General features: G+C 40.4%; 2 protein-coding genes across 2 annotated transcripts in view; both read left to right on the top strand.

Moving 5' to 3' along the window:
- Positions 1-13,394, top strand: part of MTPN (myotrophin) — a 61,927-nt gene extending 48,533 nt beyond the window's left edge. Inside the window, exon 4 of the mRNA XM_029233537.1 lies at positions 10,201-13,394. Within this exon, the coding sequence (XP_029089370.1) occupies positions 10,201-10,287 (87 nt within the window). The 3' untranslated portion in view covers positions 10,288-13,394. The remainder of the gene's footprint in view (positions 1-10,200) is intronic.
- On the top strand, positions 11,239-13,396 carry LUZP6 (leucine zipper protein 6). The gene is made up of 2 exons (XM_029233069.1): positions 11,239-11,298; positions 12,715-13,396. The coding sequence occupies exons 1-2, from the start codon at positions 11,239-11,241 to the stop codon at positions 12,886-12,888; spliced, it is 234 nt and encodes a 77-aa protein (XP_029088902.1). The 3' UTR covers positions 12,889-13,396.
- The last annotated feature ends 13,721 nt before the right edge of the window (positions 13,397-27,117 follow it).

Below are 27,117 nucleotides of genomic sequence, written 5' to 3'. Positions count from 1 at the left end.
TGTATGTGTACAGTCCCTGTCTATATCAATTAATTTTAAAAAACATTTAATTTTTCTAATATCATTTGATAGCCTGTTATTGACACTGTGCAAGGCCTTGTGATTTCAGAGACTGATAAACATGGTTACTGCTGTCACCATATTTAGTAAAATGTAAAACAAGTGCACAAACAAGTGCACAAAGTGTTGTGATTGCTGTGACAGGAGTTTATATGTAACAGCAGAGACCTAAAGGAAGAAGAGGTCACGTGTGGTCCTGGGAGTCAAGGGCATAGTGTGTTATAAATAAGGATGTCATTAAAACTTTAGGTACCACAAATGTAACTTCAAAAAGCAGTTGACACTTGAGTTGAATCTTAGCAACTTAGTGTCCAAGAATCTAATAGAGAACTGGAGTACCTTGCCAAGCAGAAGCAGCAATGTGAGAAGGTTGCAGAGGCAAGAAAGAACCAGCTTTCAAAGAAACAGCTTTTAGTAGTTTTATTGATTTTTGCTATTGTTTTCTTCATTTCTATTTCATTTATTTCTGCTCTGATCTTTATGATTTCTTTCCTTGTACTGACTGGGTTTTCTTTGTTGTTCTTTCTCTGGTTGCTTTAGGTGTCGTGTTAGATTGTTTGAGATTTTTCTTGCTTCTTGAGGTGAGATTGTATTGCTATAAACTTCCTTCTTAGAACTGCTTTTGCTGTGTCCCAGAGGGTTTGGGTCATTGTGTTTTTGTTGTCATTTGTTTCTATGTATTTTTTTATTTCTTCTTTGATTTCTTCAGTGATCTCTTGGTTATTTAGTAGCGCACCGTTTAGCCTCCATGTATTCGTGGTTTTTTACAGTTTTTTTTTCCTGTAATTGCTTTCCAGTCTCATAGCATTGTGGTCAGAAAAGATGCTTGATACGATTGCCATTTTTTAAATTTTCCGAGGCTTGATTTGTGACCCAAGATGTGATCTAGCCTAGAGAATGTTCCATGTGCACTTGAGAAGAAAGTGTAGTCTGCTGTTTTCTAATGGAATGTCCTATAAATATCAATTAAATCTGGTCTATTGTGTTATTTAAATCTTGTGTTTCCTTATTAACTTTCTGTTTGGATGATCTGTCCATTGGTGTAAGTGAGGTGTTAAAGTCCCCCACTATTATTGTGTTACTGTCGATTTCCTCTTTTATAGCTGTTAGCATTTGCCGTACGTATTGAGGTGCTCCTATGTTGGGTGCATATATATTTATAATTGTTATATCTTCTTCTTGGATTGATCCCTTGATCATTATGTAGTATCCTTCCTTGTCTCTTGTAACATTATTTTAAAGTCTATTTTATGTGATATGAGTATTGCTACTCCAGCTTTCTTTCACTTTCCATTTGCATGGAATATCTTTTTCCATCCCCTCACTTTCAGTCTGTATGTGTCCCTAGGTCTGAAGTGGGTCTCTTGTAGACAGCATGTATATGGGTCTTGTTTTTGTATCCATTCAGCAAGCCTGTGCCTTTGGTTGGAGCATTTAATCCATTCACATTTAAAATAATTATTGATATGTATGTTGCTATTACCATTTTCTTAATTGTTTTGGGTTTGTTTTTGTAGGTCCTTCTCTTCTCTTGTGTTTCCCACTTAGGGAAGTTCCTTTAGCCTTTGCTGTAGAGCTGATTTGGTGGTGCTGAATTCTCTTAGCTTTTGCTTGTCTGTAAAGCTTTTGATTTCTCCATCGGATCTGAATGAGATCCTGGCAGGGTAGAGTAATCTTGGTTGTAGGTTCTTCCCTTTCATCACTTTAAGTGTATCATGCCACTCCCTTCTGGCTTGTAGAGTTTCTGCTGAGAAATCAACTGTTAACCTTATGGGAGTTCCCTTGTATGTTATTTGTCGTTTTCCCCTTGTTGCTTTTAATAATTTTCCTTTGTCTTTAATTTTCGTCAATTTGATTACTCTGTGTCTCAGTGTGTTTCTCCTTGGGTTTATCCTGACTGGGACTCTGTGCTTTCTGGACTTGGGTGGCTATTTCCTTTCCTATGTTAGGGAAGTTTTCAACTATAATCTCTTCAGCTATTTTCTCTGGTCCTTTCTCTCTTCTCCTTCTGCGACCCCTATAATGTGAATGTTGGTGCATTTACTGTTGTCCCAGAGGTCTCTTAGGCTGTCTTCATTTCTTTTCACTCTTTTTTCTTTATTCTGTTCCATGGCAGTGAATTCCACCATTCCATCTTCCAGGTCACTTATCTGTTCTTCTGCCTCAGTTATTCTGCTATTGATTCCTTCTAGTGTATTTTTCATTTCAGTTATTGTATTGCTCATCTCTGTTTGTTTGTTCTTTAATTCTTCTAGGTCTTTGTTAAACATTTCTTGCATCTTCTCAGTCTTTGCCTCCATTCTTTTTCCGAGGTCCTGGATCATACTCACTACCATTATTCAAAATTCTTTTTCTGGAAGGTTGCCTATCTATCTCCACTTCTTTTAGTTGCTTTTCTGGGGTTTTATCTTGTTCCTTCATCTGGTACATAGTCCTCTGCCTTTTCATTTTGTCTGTCTTCCTGTTAATGTGGTTTTCATTCTACAGGCTGCAGAATTGTAGTTCTTCTTGCTTCTGCTCTCTGCCCTCCAGTGGATGAGGCTAGCTTCCATTAGAATTTTCATATGAAAATCTTGAACTAAGAAAGTAAGTAGTGGTAGCAAGGACAGGTGGAAAATGTTAGGAACATTATGGTCTAAAGATTTGGTGACTGATAACATGTGAAGTAAACAACAAGAACTGCATAGTGTCTCCACAGTTCCTGGAAGGTGGTTCTTACCATGATAGTGAATACTCCAGAAAAAGAAACAAGTTTGTAGGAAAAGATCATGGATTCACTTTAGGAATCGTAGAGTTTGTGGTATTTCTGGGACTTAAAGTAGATAAGTCTCAGTGGCATGTATATGTGTTTATATATATATGGGTTTAAAGATCAGGGTAGATGTTCAAAATGAGTACAAAGGTTGGAACTTAAATTGTAACATGGATGAGGTCAGGCAAAAAGCGAAGAGTGCCAAAGACCGGAACCATGGAGAATCCAGCATTTAAACAAAGCAGAGAGAAAGTAAAGGGGAGGAGGGTGGAGTGGAAGTAGTGGGTGCAGGAAGGAGAGGCAGGCTAGACAGACAGAACCTGGAGATAATATTCTAAAGCATTTTCAGGACAGCATGGATTAAATTGCCTTCTGTGTCCATTTTTTACTCTTTCTTTTAGAAGGGGAACCCCAGGTTTTAACTGGGTGCATACATTGCAGCCTAGCTAGTCCTTGTATCTCAGTTTGCCTTGCAGTGGATATGACTTTGTGTCTAAGTTTGGGCTGATGGGATGTGCACAAATGATGTGTGCCACTTCTAGATCATCACCTAAAATGTGAAGCCACTTACTGGGGACTTTCACCCCCACATCCAGCAGGCTGGAAGCACATGTGGAGGTGAGCACACTTAGCAGTAGACTGTTTTATGAGAGAGAAATAAATTAACTTAGTTTAATGCATTGTGTTTTAGCCTCTTTGTTATAGCAGTTTAGCCAAACCATAACAAATTGGGTCAAAAGTTGTTATTTGTAAATGAATGAACAGGAGTGGGGAAAACTTGGGTGTGGATCTCCCGATTCTGTCACTTGGGAGAGTTGCACAGGGTTTTGATATTGGAACAATAGAAATAAAACTGATCATAGTTGTCTGCTAGGTGCCACAGTGAGCAGTGTTTACCCAGAAGTAATTTAAGCACTGTTTATATATTTTAACTGTAAAAGTCTATCAATATCCAGGACCAGATCGCTTTACTGGTGAGTTCTACCAAACATTTAATGAAGAATTAATACCAGTCCTTCTCAAAGTCTTCCCAAAAACATCAGTACAGATGGGACCGCTTCCAAACTCATTTTACAAGGCCAGCATTACCCCTATACCAAAACCAGACAAGGATGCCACAAGAAAATTGCAGACCAATATCCCTGATGAACATAGATGCAAAAGTCCTCAACAATATGTTAGCAAATCAAATTCAGCAATACATTAAAAGGATCATACTCCATGATCAACTGGGATTGATTCTGGGGACACGAGGATGATTCAGCATCTGTAGCTCCATCAGCGTGAACACCACAGACACCACGAAGGATAAAAATCTTATGATCTTCTCAGCAGATGCATTTGACGTTAACTTAACGTTCATAATAAAAACACTCAACAAAGTGGCTGTAGAGGGAACATGCCTCAGCATAATGAAGGCCGTATTATGGCCACAAGCTATACATCATAATCAACAGTGAAAAACTGAAAGTTTTTCCCCTAACATAATGAACAAGATGAGGTTGCCCACTCTCACCACTTATTTAACATAGTACTGGAAGTCCCTAGCCAGAGCAGTTAGGCAAGAAAAGAAATAAAAAGCATCCAAGTAGGAAGGGAAGAAGTAAAATGTTCTCTGTTTGCAGGTGACAGGATACTCCATATAGAAAACCCTCAAGACTCCACTAAAAAACTGTTAGGGGCTTCCCTGGTAGCGCAGTGGTTGAGAGTCCGCCTGCCAATGCAGGGGACACGGGTTCGTGCCCAGGTCTGGGAAGATCCCACATGCCGCAGAGCGGCTGGGCCCGTGAGCCATGGCCGCTGAGCCTGTGCGTCCGGAGCCTGTGCTCCGCAACGGGAGAGGCCACAACAGAGAGGCCCGCGTACGGCACAAAAACAAACAAACAAACAAAAAAAACTGTTAGAACTGTTCAACTAATTCAGTAAACTTGCAGGATACAAAATCAATATACAAAAATCAGTTGTGTTTCTATACACTAATAACAAATTAGAAGAGATTTTTTTTTAATTCTACGTAAAATTGCGTCAAAAAGAATAAAATACCTAGAAAGAAATTTAACCAAGGAGGCAAAAGACTCTTATGCTGACAACTGTACAACATTGATGAAATATATTAAAGAAGACACTAATAAATGGAACGATATTCTGTGCTCATGGATTGGCAGCATTAATATTGTTAAAATGTCCATACTGCCCAAAGCAAGCTTTAATGCAGTTTCCATCAAAATTCCAACGGCATTTTTCACAGAACTAGATTAAACAATGCTAAAATTTTTATGGAACCACAGCAGATCCTGAATAGCCAAAGGAATCCTGAGAAAAGAGAACAAAGCTAGCAGCATCACATTTCCTGATTCCGAATGATATTACAAATATGTAGGAATCAAAACAGTATAGTATTGATGTGAAAACAGGTACATAGATCAATGGAACAGAATAGAGAATCCAGAAATAAACTCATATACACACACACACACACACACACACACAGTCATTAATTTACCACAAAGCAGCCAAGAATATATAATAGGGAAATACTGTTGAGAAAAGTGGACAGGCACATGCAAAGAATGAAACTGGACCACTATCTTACACCATACACAAAAATCGACTCAAAATGAATTAAAGACTTTAAAATAAGACCTGAAACCATGGAACTCCTAGAGAAAAACATAGATAGTAAGCTCTTCGACATTCGTCTTGGTGATGAGTTTTTGAATTTGACACTAAAGGCGAAGGAAACCATCAACAAAATGAAAAGGCCACCTATAGAATGGGAGAAAAATATTTGCAAACCATGTATCTGATAAGGGGATAATACCCAAAATATATAATGAATTCATATAACTCAATAGAAAAAAAAAGTAGAAAAAAAAATCTGATTTTAAAATGGGCAGAGGATCTGAATAGACATTTATTTATACAAAGAAGGTATACAGATGGCCAACAGATACATAAAAAGGTTCCTCAGCGTCACTAATCATCATGCAAATACAAATCAAAACCACAATGAATTGTCACCTCTTACCTATGAGAATGGCTGCTATCAAAGATATAAGAAATAATAAGTGTTGGCAAGGATGTGGAATAAAGGGAACCCTTGTGCACTATTGGAGGGGATATAAATTGCTGCAGTCTCTGTGGAAGACAGTATGGAGGTTCCTTAAGAAATTAAACATAGGACTGCCATGTGATCCAGCAATTTTACTTCTGGGGGTTTATCTGAAGGAAACAAAAAACCCTAACTCAAAAAGTTATCTACACCTTGTGTTCACTGCAGCATTATTTACTGTAGCCAAGACAGGAAAATAACCTAAGTGTCTATCCACAGATGCATGGATAATGGATAAATAAAATGGGGTGGCTGTGTGGGTGTGTATATGCACACACACATATGCACACATAATGCAGTGGATTATTATTTAGCTATTAAGAAAAGAAGAAAATCCTGCCATTTGCAACAACATGGATGACCTTGAGGGCATTATGCTAAGTGAGATAAATCAGAGAAAGACAAGTACTGTATTATCTCACTTATATGAAGAGTCTCAAAATTCACAGGTAACAGAAAACAGGTGGGGGGGGGGGCGAGGAATGGGTAAAGGTGGTCAAAAGGTAGAAACTTCCATTTATAAGATAAGTAAGTCCTGGGGATATAATATACAGTATGGTGACTATAGGAGGAAAAAATCAATCAATAAACAACAGTTTTTACAGAACCGAATATAAAAGTTAATCTTGACAAAATAGAAAAGCTGGCAATTTAAGAGGTAGAGGCAGTAATGGGAAGGTAGAGAAAGTATCTTATAAAGTAGAGGAATTTGATGGAACAAGAAACAGGTTTTAAATACAAAAATATTTACAAAGAAACAGAAACTGCTATTTGAAGTATAAGACATTGGGAGGATGTGGGGAAGGGATGTGCTCCCTGCTAGAGCAGCATCCATGCAGCAGGGAGTCAGAAGGTAATCTCTGAAGTTAATAACTCAAATAGTGGCATGAGTATAGTATATACTCATGTATATACTATATACATGAGTATATACATAGTATATACATAGTATATACTCATATATGTATATACATAGTATATACTCATAGTATATAGTATATACATAGTATATATATGTATATACATAGTATATACTCATATATGTATATACATAGTATATACATAGTATATACTCAAGTATAGTATATAGTATATTTCCGTGGCATGAGTATAGTATATAGTATATTTCCTATACTATAGTATATAGTATATAGTATATAATCACTAGAACTAATAACTACTGAGAAAGGGGTGAGGCCAGATATACTTAAGTTCTCCAATAACTGCATCAAGTATCAAAAAATCATTTTCTTTTAATATCCTTTTCCACGTTGACAAAATTGGTTTATCTTTTTTAGAAGAACTGGTTTGAGTTCATTAACTTTATTCCTAACATTTTATTCTTTTTGATGCTATTATCAATGGAATTCTTTTTACCGGGAGTTTTTTGGTGTGTATTCTGAGTTCTGTGATTAGTCTGTATTACAATTAGAAAAAAAAGATGATTTGTATAAAATTTTTAATACTTTTATCAGATTTTTGGGGTTGCAAATAGCAGAAGTTGACTCTAACAAGTAGAAAAGGAATTTTTGAAGATGTTGGATTAGTCATAGAATCAATAGGAAAGCTGGAGGACCAGGCTCAGAAGAGGCCAGAGCTATGGTAGCTGTAAGACTCTAGATAGCAGGAACTTCTCAACTGTCTCTTCTGGGTGATAACACAGAAATAAATGAGCTCTGACTTCTTGTTGTCTTTCTATTGTTCTCTCTAATCAAGATTCAAAATCCAGAAGTGAGCGTCCTGCTTTGATGCCTGGCAAGGAAGGTACATGGCACCTTAAGTTAAAGTTCTAGGAGTCCACACAATGGGGAGAAATGATTCCCCAGAATGAAATTAGGGTGCTGTTATCAAAAGAAGGGAAGTCTGGCAGCTAAAAAGCAACGGATATTCACTATGATATTTAACTTTTTGTTAATGCAGAATTACAGTTTACAATGTTAGTCATAAAAACAGTTATCAATATTGAATAAGAAATAATTTGTTTTGCTAAAAATAGAATTACCATATGATCCAGCAGTCCCACTCCTGGGCATATATCCAGACAAAATTCAAAAAGATGCATGCCACCCCTATGCTCATAGCAGCACTGTTCACAATAGCCAGGACATGGAAACAACCTAAATGTCCATCAACAGATGAATGAATAAAGAAGATGTGGTACCTATATACAATGGAATACTACTCGGCCATAAAAAAGAACGAAATAATGCCATTTGCAGCAACATGGATGAACCTAGAGATTTTCTGACTTACTTAACTTAGTATGATAGAGAAGGACAAATACCATATGATTTATATGTGGAATCTAAAATATGACACAAATGAACCTATCTATGAAACAGAATCAGGGACATAGAGAACAGACTGGGGGTTGCCCCAGGGCAGGGGGTGGGGGGCAGTGGGAGAGGGTAGGAGTGGGAATGTGGGATTAGCAGATGTAAACTACTATGTATAGAATGGGTAAACAACAAGGTCCTACTGTATAGCACAGGGAACTGTATTCAATATCCCGTGATAAACCATAATGGAAAAGAATATGGAAAAGAATGTGTACTGTATATGTATATAGCTGAGCCACTTCTGCTGTACAGCAGTAATTAACACAACATTGTAATTCAATAAAAAATAAATTTAAAAATTTGTTTTGGATACAATGGTCCCAATTATTGTCACTTAACCTGTGTTGGAGTACTCACCACACTGAAGTTCTCACTCACAGATTTCTCTCTCACTTAACTGTAAGTTCCATATGTTCCATAATGCAGTTAAATTCAATTAGAAAAAGAGAAAACAGACTTTTATAGTCATACTGAGGAGGACTCTGTGATAATTTAACACTTGCTAGAATGTCTGTCATCTCCTTCCTGGTTTACCTGATCAACTTGTACTTACTCATGGCTCAGCTCAAGCATTACCTCATCCAGAAGGACTTTCTTACACTCTCCTAACCACATCCCATTATGGTTTACAGACCACTCATCACTGTGCATAACGCTGTTGTTCTCATCCCACTGTGTCATACTGGTTGACTTGTCTGTCTCTCACACCAGCCAAACTGGCAGGCTCTATCTTGTTTTGTGTCTGTGCATCAAACATTCAGTAAATATTTGTTGAATGAGTGAATGATTTGCCAGCAGAAAGGGGGTAAGGCATTCCATATTCCAACAAGTGTAAAGTCATGGCACCTGGTACATTGAGGAATGGTGACATTCCAGAGGATTAGAGTATTGAAAGATTAATGGGAAAAGAGACTGGTGAATTTGACTCGAGTTTGTCTCTACAGGACCATGCATGCCAAGTTTAGACAATTCCATAGGCCTCAGGAATGAGTGAGACTTGGCAATGGGAGGAGGCCAGGACACAAGAGGTTATTTGGTGAATACATACAGGTTGGGCTGGAGCTAGCAGAGAACCTTTCCATGGTGGAGTGTTGCTATCTGTGGAAGTTAGAGAGGTTCAGACTTGGTTTGGGAGCAAATTCACCCACCGCCCATTAGGTACTTTTTTAGATACTGGGGACACAATAGTGGATAATATGAACAAGATTTCTACTCCCATTGAGTTTTTACTCTAATAAGGGAAGACAGATAAAAACAATAGACACAAAGGTATGCGTACACATTCTCGAAACTAGAGTGCCATGTTGCAAGTAAAATGTTCCATGACAGCACCCTCTGCATGAAGCATTGAGAGCAAGCTGGAGAGAATTTCCCTGGATGATAGCAGGGACCCTCCTTTCCTAGCCCACATCCCAGCCATTTACTGCTGAGTTTTTTAAGTATAATGACCAATATTGTACATGTTCTTTAGGAATGTCTAAAATAAAAGGTTTGTAAGTTCTAGATTTTACAAATGTGTGCATTACTTATGCACTCTCCAAAAAGTGTTGCAAAGAAGAAAAAAAGATAATTTTGTCGCAGTAATACTTTCTTCTTTAGCAAAAGTGATTTCCTTCCCAACCCTCCCTGTTTTATACTACATAGGGATCTTCTTTTTTAAAGCTTAATTGAGTAAATATATGATAGTATAAATAAAAGTCAGTCATTGCCTATGTTATTGGCAAGTTGTGTTTCTAGTTTACATTTCTAGTGCCTGAAAAATAATCTGGTGTTTTTACAGCTTAGTCTCTAACCTTGCCAGCTGTTCGGGGCTTTTCCTTCACTAGAATGGACTCCGGTAGTAAAGGAGTTTTGCCTCTGCCAAGCGCCCTGGCTTTCACTCTCTTCTCCTGGTTGTGGGCCTCGTTTAATGATAACGGCTCTTTCCTCTTTTCCAGGGTGCTGATAAGACTGTGAAAGGTCCAGATGGACTGACTGCCTTTGAAGCCACTGACAACCAGGCAATCAAAGCCCTTCTTCAGTGATGGACGGATGGGCTAACAGCTCTGGAAGAATGACTCTCCTGTGGCCTCACACTGCTGCCTGTCTGTCTGTCACTCTCTATCTGCCAGCTTCTTCAGCTAAAATACTTCTAGAGGGGTGAGGGGAGAGAGAAATTCATAACAAATCAGACTACCAGAAAAAAACAATGTTTGGGAGGAGAGGAGAAAAACAAGATCAGGCTTCTACTAGGATTCCTGATCAGGTCAGCCTCTTTTCCATTTCCAGTAAAAAAAAACACAGCTTATACCCATGGGAGAGTAAAGACAAAATATACCATTAACGTTTGACCTTTTCAGCTCCCTGGCTAATTTATTAATTAGATTGCGTTGAGAGTCTGACTATACCAAGGCCAACTATACATTTGGTAGCCCCATCTGTGCGAGCAGTAGTGGCTGCTGTGACGTAACTTAGGGTGCTGAGATAAGCAATTAGCTCTAGCCTTCTGCCTTAAGATTCACTCTAGTGGGGATCTCCCGGCATAGTTAAGAGCGCTGCCTGTGGTTGGTGACCAAATCTTCCCTCGGTGACTTCCAGCTTTATGTGAAAGCTCATTTAAGGCGAGGAGGGGCACACTCCTGAACTGCTGGGCGGCTGAACTTTGGATTTCCTCTCCCCCTTCACATGGATTTCATGTATCTTTAGATAAAACTGACTAGTTTTATTTATAAAATCTCAAAATTTTGGAAGTCTAAAGGAGAAATCATTCCAGTATGCATATTTTTTTCCTCTAGATTCAGACATTTATAGAACATTGAAAACACTTTCAAACTCCTGCTGGTAGTAAAAGGGGATTTAAAAATAGAATCATAGCCATAAGCCTGTTAGTATCATAAAGAGAGAACAGTTGTCTTAGTACCTATGGATTTTCTTCATTTGCTATTTGAATGGATTGGCCTCAGTTGTGTTTGGAGAATCAAGGAACATTCTTTGGAATGCCTCTCTCAGACCCATCCTGGATGCTGATTACTTATTGCACCAAAGCTATCACTGGGGTGAGATTTACTGTTTGGACAAATTTAACCCCATCCCTTAAAAATATGCGTGTTACCGAGTTTCCCTGAGGTGTTGATAGGCTTCTGCTGAACGTATGCCAACCCAGCTGCATAATATATATTTTTTCCTTTCTATATTATGCATTGCATAAAATGTGAGAACTTCAAATTGTATTCTGTGTTCTTAAAATACAGTGCCCTAAAATGGTGTTCTTGGGACCTGCAGAAAATATTAAGACACATTTTCTAATGTTTATTTCATGAGCAGTACAGCTAATTAAAACATACACCCTTAAATTTGCTGTCCTGCATATAAAATATTAAGATTCCTTTGACTTGCCATCCATATAAGCTTACTAAAAATATAAGGGTTTTTCCTTAGCCATGTCATGCAATAATTGAATGTACCTCAAATTTTTAAAACGGGGGAGGGTGGGTGAGGGACTTATATTCAGATTGTGGATAACAAAGAATTAATGATGATTTTTTAAGGCAATGTAGCATTCTACAGCAGGGTTAAACTAGTACCAAGAACAGTCAGCCTGGCCAACAAGTCTTATTGGCCACTTGCTGATTGGTTGGTTGGTGTGTGGGTTGGTGTGTGTGTGTTTTTCCCCGTGAACCCTTTTTTTATCCTGTGGCTTTTTCACTTAAAACTAGCCTAACCCTGTAATTTTCCTGCATCCAAGAAAACAATCACAAAATGCTGGTTTAAAAACTTTGATACATTTGGCTAAGTCTGCTGTCTTAAGGATTAAAAGTCGGTAATCAGTACTTCATAACATCACTGAACTGAAACACAGAGCTATCCTCACTGAAGATGGAGGGCACTCTATCAGACTGTAACTGTCAGCGGAGTGACAAGCTGTTTTGATATCTTTGTTTCCACTTCTTGGCATACTGCTGTTTAAAAGGCTTGGATTTTACTCTCGACGCAGTCTTACCTTTACTCTCAAAGTGTTTTGTGTAGTTGGCTGCTGCAGAGTGCATTGTCCTGTTATTCCTAAACCTGGTCTGCTTCCACAGTCACCTGGTCTGGAGGCCATGTGATTCTGTGTACACTTCATCCTCGTGTTCCTTGTAATGCAGTAGAGGCTACTCTGCCTTCCCTCTTCTTTCTTGGCCGTTTTGTAAACCCCATAATTATGAAGCAGTTGCTTGAGAAAATAACAGATAAACAGAATAGACTGACCAAGATGGTTTAGTTTCTTTTTTTTAACTAGGTTATTTATAATGTATTTCTGAACCACTTGGCAGAGAAATTCACAACACTTAATGCTCATATTTTGACTAAAGGAAGCTAAAACCTTGTCTGCTTTTTGGTACTACATGCATTAGTAAAAGATTAAGTAAGTTTTTTGTTCTCCACTGAAGTTAATATTTAACATCTCAGAAAAAATCTTGCATGTTCTGTAGTTTTGTATTAAGTCAGTCATATCGTATGCACTGTATCAAGTGAAAACAGGTGGTTTACCTGTCTCCATTAGTATACTAACAGATTCCCCCTTGCAGCCTCAGACTGGTATCTGTAGACTTACAGTTGAGCTACGGCACAAGAATCGATGCAGTAGTTCACAGCTCACCTTCTAAACCCAGTGGGGCATGAAGGCGAGGTAGGTGGGTGCAGTGAGTGGAAGCTGCCAGCAAGTACGCCCTTGATTCATTGATTTCTTTCCCCCAAATAATGGATTTCAAATCTATATGTACCTATTTGATTTTTTTTTCCTAAATCTTCAACTGAGCTGCTGTTTTCTTCCATGCAATACTGTATACTCGATTGTGTATAGAAGAAGCTGGTGAGAGTGCCCTCCTGCATAAGTAACTGCAGTGTTTTGCATGCAAAATTTTAAAAAATTTAAATTGTCCTGATTCTATTTTGTAAATGGAGAAACAATCATATCTTTCTAAGCAGTAATGGAGGAAGACTAGTGCTTTGTGCATTTTGATATATTTGAGTTCATTTTTTCCACAATGTAATGCGTTTGACACAATTGGGTTTCTCATATTATCCTAGTTCATGTACATCAGAATGCTAAATAATATTGTGTTGAAGTTTTGTGTTGCAAGAACAAATGGAATAAACTTGAATTGTGCTACAGCCAGCGTGTCAGCGTTTCCCTCACTCCGTTACTATCGCCTTCCTCCTCCAGTCTTCTCTACAACTGTATCGGTGCTTTGACTCAAACTTTTAATTAATCTGAATTTTCCCCCTCTATCCCACTTCTGGAAAAAAATAAGTGGAAAGAAAATAGGACATAGGAAAGATTCAATAGAAATAAACTATATTACTTATCTCATCTAGAGGTTTTGCTCTTCTCACAGTTGCCTGATACAAATTGTTTGCCTGTAATAAATGTTGAGTAGTTACTAGGAGCAAGCTGTAGCTAGGAAATGCTAGAGTGTCAGGATCTTAATAGGTGTTAAAGAAAACAGGGTCACAGTAAACCTCTTTAACCCTTTCATATGCTCATTTAAGCTATCACAGAACTTTCACGTAGCACAGTATATCAGACTGTTAGATTTTTTTTTCCTCTTCCTGTTAAGACCAGTGATTCTCAAAATGTGGTCTCTAGACGAGCAACCATGACCAGAGAACTTGATAGAAATGCCCAGCAATCCGTGTTGTAATAAAGCCTCCAGGTGATTCTGATGCACACAAATTTGTACGAGACGAGAAAAGAAATAGTCAAAAAGCTTCTAAATAGGATGTCATCAAGGGTGGCTTTCTAGAGAGTAAATGGAAGCTGTAACACATGAGACAGCAAAACTCTGGACACCCAAGAAAATCTTAAGATGAACTTCAAAGCTACGTTCTGGGCAAAAGAAGTCGGGTTAAGATATAACAGTGGCTCCAAAAATGTCACACTGGTAAGAGTGACCCTTCATTATTAGGGATTTTTCCCTGAAGGATGTCCCATCAATTGCCATGGACAGTATTTCCACAGTCCCCAGCTATGGTGTTACAGTCCCCATAGCTGAATTGCTGAGGCTTGAGCCTTGCCCAAGTCCTTTGAGTTCCAAAGTGGAGTGAGGGAAGCATGCAAGGACGTTGGGGAGATAATGTCATGAACCTCCTTATTTCATGCTGAGCACATTGTGGGTCACTGGCAGGGCTCTAATCACTTAGCTGTGCCCCTGTCGGCTTCTGCCTAGCTAGTCCTACAGCAGGAGAGCCCTTTGGGAGACCAGTTGCTGCTTTCAACTCTGCTTCCCTGGGCTGGCATTAGTGCCTTGAACATGGATTCTCCACTGCAGTGGGTGCAGCACTGGCTCAGAAACAGCCACCTTTGTGCCAGCGAACCAATTCCTGTTTTAAATTTACCATCTTCCCCAGACACTAACAGGATAATCACACATCAGCCATAGGATATCTTTCTTCAAGGATTTTACTTCATTGAAATATAATTACTGATTGAAAATAGAATTTATCAGCTTTAATGGCACCTGATACATGGCAGACATTCACTGTATTTGTTCTGAACTAATGTCAAACCATTATACAGTCAAATGCGAGGTAAGCTTTGTTTTAGTAAATCCTGGCTAAAGGATTACTGGCTTTTGGGACCATGGGGCTACATCTAAGTGTCACTGTACTCAAATATTGGCCAAGCAGCCTCAAAAGTACTACTGAAATTTCAAACCCAAATCAATGAAGTAGAGACAAATATCACAGTCACAAAGATTCACTGAGGAAACGCTGACCATGGGGTCAAATGCAGGTCACTGAGCTATTTGTGGCATATACTAAAGCACAGCTGTAAGTAGAGTAGCGACACAAAGGACTGTCTGGTCACCCCAGCAACTTCTATGCATTCTGCAGCTGCAGCAGCAAGGGTATTCTTATTCACACCATTTGGATAGAATGATGGGTCACATGTCTGGCAACAGCATCTTATCACACAAAGGAAAATAATGCATAGACAATTCCTAGCACCTGGATGCTGATATTATTACTAGATAATTTTTTTTCTTTTTTTAAAGAAACTGTTTTACTAAAGTTTTACTCACAAATCTGAGAATGTATCTGTATATCCTTCTCCGGATATCTAGTAATGTCCCATGTGTTTATGCATATTCCCTGTGGCAGGCCACCAAGTCTAGCTATGTGCCACTGCTGTTGATTTGCTAGTCTAATTTCAGTAGGCTTGAAAGTACTCAGATCTAAGTTAATTTATATTAATTTTACTACTAAAATTTTTAAAATAGTTATTGTATTACAGCTAGTTGTGCTGAGAACTTTTTACCACATTAATTATTCAATTTTTACAATAATCATATGTTAAAAAAAAGACTAAGGTTAAAAAACTTGCAGTAAACAGCTCATGAATGGTACAATTTAGTTCTGTCCGATTTTAGAGCCCACATTCCTTCAAATTAAATGAAGAGTAAAAGCTGTTCTCACCCATATATCCAAAACCAATGCTCATACCTACTCCCTTGCAGAAAGCTCAGAGAGGCTCTGCAGCCCTGGTGCCCTTTTTTTTTTCCTCTTAGCAATAGACCTCCAGAACTTATTTTGCATAACTGAAACTTGGTAACCTTTAACCAACACCTCCCCATGTTCCCCCCCCCATGTTCCCCTCCCCCAGCCTTTGGCAATCCCCATTCTGTCTCTGCTTCTATGAGTTTGACTATTCTAGATTCCACACATAACTTCTCTTTCTGGCTTATTTCACTTAGCATAATGCCCTCAAGGTCCATCTATGTTGTTGCAAATGGCAGAATTCCCTTCTTTTTCCAAGGCTAAATAATATTACACCTTATGTACATACCACATTTTCTTTATCCATTTGTATATCAACGGACATTTGTTTCCATGCCTTGGTGATCATGAATAATGCTGCAAGGAACGTGGGAGTGCGTTCAACTATCAACTATCTCTTTGAGATCTAGATTTCACTTCTGTTGGCTATATACCCGGAAAAGGGATCACTGGATCAAATGGTAATTCTATTTTTAATCTTTTGAGGAACCTCCATATTGTTTTCCATAGTAGCTGCACCAATTTACATTCCCACAAAGTACAAGTGTTCCCTTTTCTCCACATCCTTGCCAACATTTGTCCTTTGTGAGTTTTTGTTTTGATAACAGCCATCCTAACAGGTGTGAGGTGGTATCTCATGCTTTTGATTTGCATTTCCCTGATGATTAGTGACATTGAGCTCCTTTTCATACATCTGTTGGCCATTTGTATGTCTTATTTGGAGAAACGTCTATTCAGGTCCTTTGCCCATCTTTTAATCGAGTTATTTGGGGACTTTTTTGGCTATTGAATTATAGGTGTTCCTTATATATTTGAATATTAACTCCTTGTCAGATATATGGTCTGCAAATATTTTCTCCTATTGCGTAAGTTGCCTTTTCATTTTGATGGTTTCTTTTGCTGTGCAGAAGCTTTTTAGTTTTATGTAGTCCCACTTGTCTTGTTTTGCTTTTGTTGCCTGTGCTTTTGATGCCATATCAAAGAAATCATTGTACAGTTCAATGTCAGAAGCTTTTTCCCTACGTTTTCTCAGTCTTATTGTTTCAGGGTTTGTGTTTAAGTCTTTGATCCATTTTGAGTTGATTTTTGTATATGGTGTGAGATAATCCAATTTTATTCTTTTACATGTGGATATCCAGTTTTCCCCACACCATTTATTGAAGAGACTATCTTTTCCCCATTGAGTCTTCTTGGCTCCCTTGTCCAATATTAGTTGACCATACATATATGCCAGGGTTTATTTCTGGTCTCTTTTATTCTTTTTCATAGTCTATCTGTTTTTATGCTAGTACTATACTGTTTTTGATTACAGTAGCTTTGTAATACATTTTAAAATGAGGGAGCATTTCAACTTTGTTCTTGTTGCTCAGAATTGCTTTGGCTATTCGGGGTCTTTTATGGTTCCAAATGAATTTTTAAGATTGTTTTTCTATTCCTGTAAAAATGTCATTGGGATTTTGATAAGGATTACACTGAATCTATAGATCACTTTGGTAAATACTGACGTTTTAACAATATTAATTCTTCCTATCCATGAACACGGGACATCGTTCCATCTGTCTTTATTTCTTTAGTCAGTGTTTTGTAGGTTTTAGTGTACAAGTCTATCACCATTTTGATTAATTTTATTCCTAAGTATTATATTTTATTTTTTTACACTATTGTAAATGGAATGTTCTTAATTTCCTTTTGGTTTGTTTATTTGTGGCCACCCATGTGGTTTGTGGGATCCTAGTTCCCTGACTCAGGATTGAACCTGGGCCTTCAGCAGTGAGAGTGCAGATTCCTAACCACCAGACCACCATGGAATTCCCCTTAGTTTCCTTTTTGGATAGTTGTTTGTGTATAGAAATGCAGCTAGTTTTTGTAGGTTGATTTTCGTGTCCTTTGACTGTACTGAAATTGCCTATTCTAACAAATTAAAATTAAGTTCTTGAAATTAAACTGTAACACTATGAACCTGGAAACCCTATCATATACCCAGGCTTATCAAAAATTACTATTTAAGGGAGTTAGATCACCATTTTAACTGATCATCTATTGTGGTCTGGGCATCATGCTAAGTATTTCATGTGAACTGACTCATTTAATCTTCATAAAAACCCTATGAGGTAGGACTATTGTTATCTATTTTCAAATGAGAAAACTAAAGCTCAGAGAAGTCAGGTAACTTGCATGTGGTCACACAGCCAGTTAGTGGTAGTCTGGATTTAAACTCAGTCTGACTCTAAAGTTTGTGCTCTCTGCACCTTATATTGCCTCTCCAACTCTCACTGAACCAACCTATGACATTTTATTCAGTAAATGCAGTGTTTTCCAAGTTCTTAAAAAGATACTTAGCAAAAATTTTATGAGTTTGTTTATGATTTTAAGCAATTAGATGAAAAATAACATGTAACATGCCTTGATCAATTACTTCTTATGATGAAATCAAATTCTGCAGAGATGAAATTTAGTTTTCAGTTTGAGAAATAGAAATACTTGAATGTAATATACTTTTTTGGCAGTCTAGAATTATTATGATATAGATCAAGAATTAGCAAACTATGGCCCACAGCTCTAACCTGCCCTATCACCTGTTTTTTATAAATAAAGTTTTATTGGAACACAGCTTATACCCATTCTCTTACATATGATCTATGGCTACTTCTACTCCATTAGCAGAGGTGAGTAGTTGCAACAGAGACTTTATGGCTCACAAAGCCTAAAATATTTACTCTCTGGCCCTTCACAGAAAAAGCTTGCCAACTCCTGATATAGATGTTTAGTTGGAATAGGTTGAGGAAAACTCTGTAGGATTGGCCAGGACCTAATTAGAGAGTGATGAGCAAGTCATGGGAGAATGTAACCTGTTAATTGAAGCAACTTAAAAGCCAAGCCTATAAATAATGCACCTCTTTTCATACCTAGGGTAGATTGTTACAGTAATGATCCCCAGTGAATCATGCCTGGGTATCCGGGCCCTTGTGCAACCCCTTCCCAAACGGACTCTTGGGCTTGGCCATGTGACCTACCAGGGCCAAATGGACAGCAAACATGAAGCCAGCAGAAGCATGAACAGGTGCTTCCTTGTTGGGGCATGCCCCCTTAGGTCTCAGCATGGAAACAAGTCCAGAGTTATACCTCAGGAGAGACCACATGAGGAACTGAGGTGTCCCAGTCCACAGTCCCAGCTACCCGCCAGACAGGTGCGTGAAGCCATCTTGGACGATCCAACACCAGTTGAGCCCCCAGATAACTGCAGCCGCAAGTGACCCCAGGTGAGATCCGAAGAACCACCAGCTGCACCCAGCTCAAACTGCAGAATCATGGACAAACATACAGTGGTTGTTTTAAGCCACTAGGCTTTGGGGTGTTTTTATGCAGCAAGAGACACCTGATACAACACCCTAGATGAAGGAAATCTACTGATGAGGGCTCAGGAGCAGTACCTGGGGGCAAGAAGACATGTCTAATTAAAAAGAAAGTGAATTTTTAAAATATACACACCTGCGAGATACAAACAAATACAATGAAGGGCCTAGGATTTCCTTTTCTTTCAGACTCTTGAAGAAGAGAAAAATAGGTTAAAAGCAAAAACCTTTGGCTTTCTGTCTAGGAAAGTTTAAGTGCTATAAATAAACTCTTGTGTTTCTACAGAATCCTTTTTATCCCTTTCTATCTGCCCAGACAGAGAAAGTGTCTCATGCATCCTGGTAGGTTTTTCCTTTTGCCTCTTGGAGGAGTCAAAGGCTAATGGGGATTTGCTGGTATGAGCCAAACACCTGTGCCAAGCTAGTGGCTTTATGGCAAAGTAACAGCTTAAACAGTATGGGGAGGGGGTGGAAAAAGGGGGCAGCACGGCATGAAATATAGAAGAGCCACAAGGGCTGAGACTCTCATCTGTGATTCCCACGCTAACCACCAGGTGAGCCAGTGCTGGCCTTCCTGCCAGACATGAAGGCAAGGGGGCCCTGAAGCATGGCCAGCAGGGTGTGGGTGTGAGAGCTGCATCCGGAATGGCAACAGCAGCAGAAGGTCCCTCACCCTTAATTGTTTATCACTTCCCAGCACTCTCTCTCTCAGTCAAGACCTGTGGAATTGTTTCAAAGCAGCCTTCCTAAGACCCAAACCAGCCACAGCAGCTCCAGAAGCTAAAAATGCCTTGGGTTACAGGGGCAAAAAGGGACGTAGTGAGGATAGTCAGTTCTTTAAATTGTGAGTTCATTGGTTCATTCAACAAACACTTATTGCAGATCTATATATGTCAGGCCCCGTTGTGGGCACTGTAGCCATAACAGTCAACAACACTACGGACGTGACTCCTATCCAGATAGGGCTTAACATCCTAGGAGGAGAGAAAAGACAACGGCTACTCCCTAAATAAAACCAGTACAGATGCTGACATGTGCTGGAAGGAAGTGGACAAGCTGGGCTAGGGTACACACGGTAGGGTGCTGGAGGACCTCCTGGCTCGCCTACGTCTTACTGGTTTCTGATGTTCAAGGTGTTTATACCTTCAAGGGAAATGTTTTGGCCTCAGGTAAGTAAAGCTCCACGTGGTTAGATTTTTTCCGCATTTTGGTTTATTGTGTCAGGTAATATTGATTCAGGCTAAGACATGGGAGGGAGGTGGCGAATGGCAGCAGCGCTGAGACCAGACAAGACGTTGAGCAGGCCCTCCGGTGGGGGGGGGGGATCACCTGGCACCCCACTAATGACCCTGCCTGCAGGGCAGCAGTTCTCCAAGGCCATCTCTCTGCGCTGTGTGTGCTCACTGATCAAGCAGCAGGGCCCTGCCCAAGCTCTCTAACTAGATTGCCCTAATGGGACCACGCGGGAGACAGAAGCTCAGCGCTCTCTGTAGGGAGCTACTAATGCTTCCAAGTCCAGGGAGAGGTCGACCAGCGCTTGGCTTGCTTTACAACATAGGAACGAGGTCCCCAGGCTTTGTCACCTCAAGGAGGATGTGCTTTCTAATATCTACTCCTCACACTAAGCACAAAATGCTAGAGAGTTGCCTGTCATCTTTTTCTCACCCCCTTTTCATTTTGAATGAACCATTACATAAATCCTGTGTTCATCTCATTTCGGTAGCTGTGAGCTTAAATCTTGTTTCATGTCATTATCAGCAATTCTTTTCATGATGATAAGAATCAACACAAACCCCAGTTAAAACCTGGACATCTGCCACCCAGTTGCCACAGACAACCGAACCACTCACCCAGGAGGTATGGCTGAGGTTTGACGACGTGGAACAAAAAAGGGAATTCTTCCTGAGGATAAGCAAACCAGCTGCGTATATTTTGGTTGTGTGACCCAGTGGATTCTATTTTAAAAATTTAAACTCCCTCATTTAAGATTAAAGGTGTGTGTTTTAAAAGGAGGTCTTATAGAGAACAGACTTGTAGTTGCCAAGGGGGAGGGGGTTGGGGGAGGGGTGGCGTGGGAGGTTGGCATTAGCAGTTGTAAGCTATTATATACGGAATAAACAACAAGGTCCTACCGTATAGCACAGAGAACTATATTCAGTATCCTACGATCAACCATAATGGAAAAGAATATAAAAAAAGAATGTAGGTATAACTGAATCACTTTGCTATACAGCAGAGATTAAAACATTAAAAATTAACTATAGCATTTAACTATACTTCAATAATATATATATAAATAAAAAGGTCTTACTGATTAAATATTAGGGATTTGTTAAAAATCTAAAACTGCTGCCCAGAACGTTTTCATTTGATTAAATTTCCTTTTTTCTGAGATATTCACTATTATAAGAGCGACTTCACATGCCTCCTAAACTGTGGAGTATTGAACAAAGGGAAAATATCTTTATTATGATTTCTCTCCTGCCACAGTTATTTGAGTTATACTACCTTGTGCCTCCTGACATTTTAGGAAAGAATTATGTTTGGAGCTTTGCCATGTCATGCATTAACTTGACAATCTTTTTTTGACAAAAATCCCATCCATACTTTTGGCCCCAGTCATTCTCTTTGATGTTGTTGTCTTCTTGTTAAGGAGGAAGAAACGTGCTTTCACAAGCCTATTGGCTAACATGTCAAAGAGAAGCAGATTCCAGGTATAGGATAAGGGGCTGCCTGAGGATGAACTCAAGCAGACCCCCATGGAGAAACACTTCCTTTGCTCACACTGTGTTTTGTCCTTTCCGGCACAGGTTGAGACTTAACATACAGATGACTTGCTTGCATCCTAGATAAACTTGTCCAGGAGCTCACACCCAGCTGAGCTGAAATGTGATTACCAGGAACTCAGACACAGTTCTCACACCAATGACAAACCAAGTTCCTTGTGTCCATAAGTAAATCCATCCAACCAAAATTGAATTAAGAGGTCCTCATTGCCCAATCCTGCTTCCTCCCTTGATGATGCTTAATGGGTCTAACAAGGATCCATTAAGACCACCCAGGCTGAGGCTTCCCTGGTGGTGCAGTGGTTAAGAATCCTCCTGCCAATACAGGGGACACGGGTTCAAGCCCTGGTCCAGGAAGATCCCACATGCCACAGAGCAGCTAAGCCCGTGCGCCACAACTACTGAAGCCTACGTGGCTAGAGCCCGTGTTCTGCAACAAGAGAAGCCACCGCAATGAGAAGCCCACGTGCCGCAACGAAGTGTAGCCCCCGCTCGCCACAACTAGAGAAAGCCCATGCACAGCAACAAAGACCCAACACAGCCAAAAATAAATAAAATAGATTTAAAAAAAATTTTTAAAAAGAAAAAAAAAGACCCCCCCAGGCCTCCAAGGACTAACGTAAACAGCTGATGTGCAGTACCGCCAGGTTTAAACTGGATTGACTAATGAAGTCAAACGTGTGGGTGATCCAGCAGGAAGGCGGCACTGAGAGCCCTGGGAGAATGCCAGTTTTGCAGTACAAGATGGTTATGAAATGATTCAAGATGTTTAAAGACAGACAATGTATTCTGAGAAAGCAGTTGTGTGAGGTTTTAGGAGATTTGAAAACATCCTGTTTCCAATCCCAACAGGGAGGGTTCCAGGAGCATGGAGGCATGAACAAGAAATACCCTGGAAATAAGAGTTTCAGGCCAACTGGATAGAGCCCTTCTGTGTCATAACTCCTAACATCTCATCTCATTCTCAAGGAGACATCTCCACAAAAAGCCCAGCACACCATCAACCCAAGGTACCTAGCGTTCATTTGTTATGCCAGGACTCTCCACCCTGTTGCAGAGAGACGCTGTACACAACTAGAAGAGTTCCTTACACAGATGTTTAATATCAAAACAAGAAACAGCAACCCCAAAGCCAGCTCAGGGGTACAGACAATAACTCAAGAGCTCCAGGAGTGCCCTCACCAGGAGAATGACTCCCAAATCCACATCTTTCTTGAAATCTCACCCAGGCTCTGGGCCCTGACCTCCAACTACTTTCGACATCCACAACTAAACCTACGATCCTCACTGCCCACCCACCCACAAAAAGAAAACATTTCATTCCTGCTAAATACGTTTATGAAAATCAATTAATTGAGTGTATATCACAATATCATTTTTTTAATCATGTAGATTCAAGACCTCATCAAAATTGCTTGATTACACACCCTTAGTTTCAGCTTCTCTTGTAGTCATTTCTTCCCTAAAAACCCTCCATGGCCAAGCTTAACTCTCCATTCACGTTAGTGCCCCTGCCCCCTCCCCTTGAAGGTCCGGATACTGTCACAACCCCCGGCAGAAAGGCCCTCCCTCTCCAATCAATTAGCACACTACATTTAGACTAACTTTATCATTATCCCACTTCTACCAATTCATCCCTCTTATGGGTTGAATTGTGTTCCCCAAAAAGGTAAATGCTAAAGTCCTAAGCCCCAGTACCTCAGAATATGACTTTCTTGGGCAAAAGGGTTGCAGATGTAATTAATTAAGATGAGGTCATACTGGAGTAGGATGGTCCCTTAATCCAATATGACTGGTGCCCTTACAAGATGCTTAGCTATGAGGGGAGGACACCACTTGAAGATGCAGCCAGAGATTGGAGTGAGGCAGCCACAAGCCCAGGATGGATGGCCGCCACCTGAAGCTAGGAAGGGACGAGGAATGATTCTACCCAGAGTCTCGGAGGGAGCATGGCCCTGCTGACACCTTGATTCCTAGCCGCCAGAACTATGAGACAATAAATTTCTGTTGTGTTAAGTGAACCAGTTTGTTCTACTTTGTGACAGCAGCCCTAGGAGACTAATACAACCCCCTTCCCTTCTAAAACCTTCAGTGGCTTCCTACTGCTTTATTATATCAAGTGCGATTCTTTGGCCTGGCTCCTGAGGCCCTTTCCCGCATCATCTTCCCTTTACAGATGTATCTCCCACTATTTCTTCCTCACCTTTTCTAAACTCCAATCTACACTGACTTCTCCCTTCTTCAAAGTCCTGCTGCCCGTGATTCCACTAAAGTATCCTTTTACTCTACCAAGTAGATTTCACTGTTTTCCCTAGCAATTCAGAAGCACCTGGAGAAATGGGCTATGCAATTTTCTTTACCTCCCCTGAGCATACAGATACTCTAAAAGTACTCATAGATTAATTGATCTAGTAGCCTTTACACATGCTTTGCCCTTGGGTAGGCTGTGAGCAACATGCCGGGGACCACTGTGTTAATCTTTGTGTCCCAATGCCTCACACCATGTCTAGCATTTCATAAACTTTCAATAAATATTTTACTTAATTCATTTTAAAAATCCAGCCTCCAGGTATATCTGTTCTGAGTCCATCCTAAGTAAAGCAGTATCTGCCTCCTTTTAAAGAAATTACTAATGAAATACCTTAAAGTTCTTCAGACAAAAGTGGCTGAAGAGGGGGAAATGCCATTCTCTTTCTCCAGTAGCCTAAGAAGTCATTAGAAGGGCCCCAGCCTGGAGCCTCAGGGAGCCTTATGAGTCCCCCATGACCTATCCAAGAGGGGAGTCTTCCTCCCTATTATAAGACTTTGTGTTTAATAATACACGATAGGGCTTGTTCTTCTACCCCATTCTTACCTGTGTTTCCAGAGCCCTTTGAAAGCATAAATAAATGATAGTTGACTGATCCCCTTTCCCCAGGATTTTGCCAGTGCTGAGAATCTTGAAAGTTTTCCAAGACATGATTTGCCACTACAAATGCCAAGTGGGGGAGTTCCTGCCCTCTCCTATTCATAGTGGTGCTTGATAATTCAAAGTGCCAACTCCTTCCAACAGAGTCAGGCAGACGAACGAGCTGTCACAAATCTTCAGATGATAGAGCTGTGCAGTGGGCTTTTCAAACAGCCCAAGCCTTTGCAGGTGGGAGACCTTTGCTCAGCAAGGAAGTTGTCCAGACCTCCAAGATGCTACACCCAGAGAGCCTGCAGGGACCACCATGTGACTCTGAGGGACAGAGCGAGGGAAGGCACCCAGAGGAACATTACTGCTGTTCCAACTCTGTCAGCCAACCATTGCCCCTCTTCCACCACCTCTTCTACCCACATTCTCCAAAGCATGTGAATTAGCCTCTCTGACAGCGAGATAGCTATTTCCTGGGCCGTACCCTCAGGTTACAAATCCTCTGATCATCCACTGGATGTTTAGAGGGTTAGGACCGGGGCGGGGGGGGGGGGGGAGAAGGAGAGGTGCAGTGTGGGGAATCCAACCTTGGAAAGTAATTAGAAGCCGAAGAAGAAAGAGGGGAACTTCCAGTTTCCAGGTCCATATGTAAGAAGCTTAGAAGTCACCACTCCATTCTGAGAAATGGAATATTACCTGCCATATCGGTAAACAAAGATGTCATGGTCAGCAGTGACTGCTGCCCTCCAACGTGAGCCAGTGAGCCCTGAGGAAACTCAGGATGTGAAAACACAGGGATACTGGCCCCAGGTAGCTGAGGTGCATGTCAGAGGTATGATTTCAGTGAGCCCAGACTCTTGCATCTTCCCATACATTTAGAAAAGCGCTAAATTCCTTAACTTGAGATATCCGGTTTTCTTTCATTAACAATCATCTTTTGACGGTCAGACTACCTGCCCTTTGTTGCAAAACTTCTCTATAACCTGGCTCCCCCCTCGCCTCCCCAGAGCAGTTTTCTCAGGGTTACTGAGATGCTGCCTCCCAGGCTTGATGTCCGAAAAATTCCCGCTGAATAAAACGTAACTCTCAACATTTAGGTTGTGAATATTTTTTAAGTCAGCAATCCTAACAGCAAGTAAAACGCTGAACAGGCTGAAAAAAATCAACAATACTTCTTGCATCGGTACGAGAGGGGGGACACAGGGCAAACCACTGCCCTTAAGACAGACGGGTGAATACAGGAGTCACAACTTACCAGAGCGAGACTCGGGAGAAGAAACAGCAGGAGCTAGTGCCCAGGTAGGACGCGTGTAATGAGCGAGCTGCCGGAGGCTCAGTGTAGACAACTCTGACAGTTAAAAACTTCAGAGTGACCAAGTCACGGTGGGCCCACAACATACAGGGAAACTTCCCGCCAGGAGCTCAACCAGCTTCCCGCAGCAAATATATGAGAAAAATTCCCGTGAGCTTCCCGCAGAGGGAGGGGCAAAGGAACCATCTTTAAATTGACCGGAGCTGCTGTGCTTCTCAACAAGGCCTGCCCGCAGGTGAAGCCAGTTAACCAGAGCCTGATCCGCTGGGCTATTATTATCGGAGCCTAACTGACCTGGGGAAGGGAAATACCCAGCTCCAGCTGGCTCTGGCTTCCACGTGGAAGAACAGAAATGCCCAGCTCGGGCCCACTCTAGCCTTCATGTCCCACCTAAGAAGGGAGGATAAAACTGAGAAACACTTGTGAAGTTCGCAGTTCAGAGGCACAGGCTCCCTAAAACACGGAGACCTACTTACAGGACTAGAGAATGCTTTCCCCTCCCCCCACACCTCACCACCACATTACTGAAGGCCTATTTTCAGTACTTCCTTTTACCTGGTATATCATGTCCAGCTATCAAGAAAAAATTACAAGGCATACCAAAAGGCAAAAAACACAATTTGAAGGGACAGAGCAAGCAACAGAACCAGATATGGCAGGAGTGTTGGAATTATCAGGCAGTGTTTTAATTAGCAATTAAAACAACTCTAATTATTACACTAAGCGTCCTAATGGATCAAACAGACAGCATGCAAGAACAGATGGTCAATGTAAGCAGAGAGATGGAAATCCTAAGGAAGAACCAGAAAAGAAATGCAAGAGATAAAAAACCACTGTAACAGAAATGAAGAATGCCTTTGATAGGCTCATTAGTAGATTGGACACAGCTGAGAAAATAATCTTGGCGCTAGCGCCTATATCAATAGAATCTTCAAACCAGAAAGGAAAAAAACAAAGACTGAAAGAAAAAAAAAAAAAAAAACCCAGAA

Source organism: Monodon monoceros, unplaced genomic scaffold (genome assembly GCF_005190385.1).
Source record: "Monodon monoceros isolate NGI ecotype Baffin Bay Population unplaced genomic scaffold, NGI_Narwhal_1 Super_Scaffold_2, whole genome shotgun sequence".
Classification (NCBI taxonomy): Eukaryota; Metazoa; Chordata; class Mammalia; order Artiodactyla; family Monodontidae; genus Monodon; species Monodon monoceros.
This window is presented reverse-complemented; position numbering and strand designations above follow the sequence as displayed.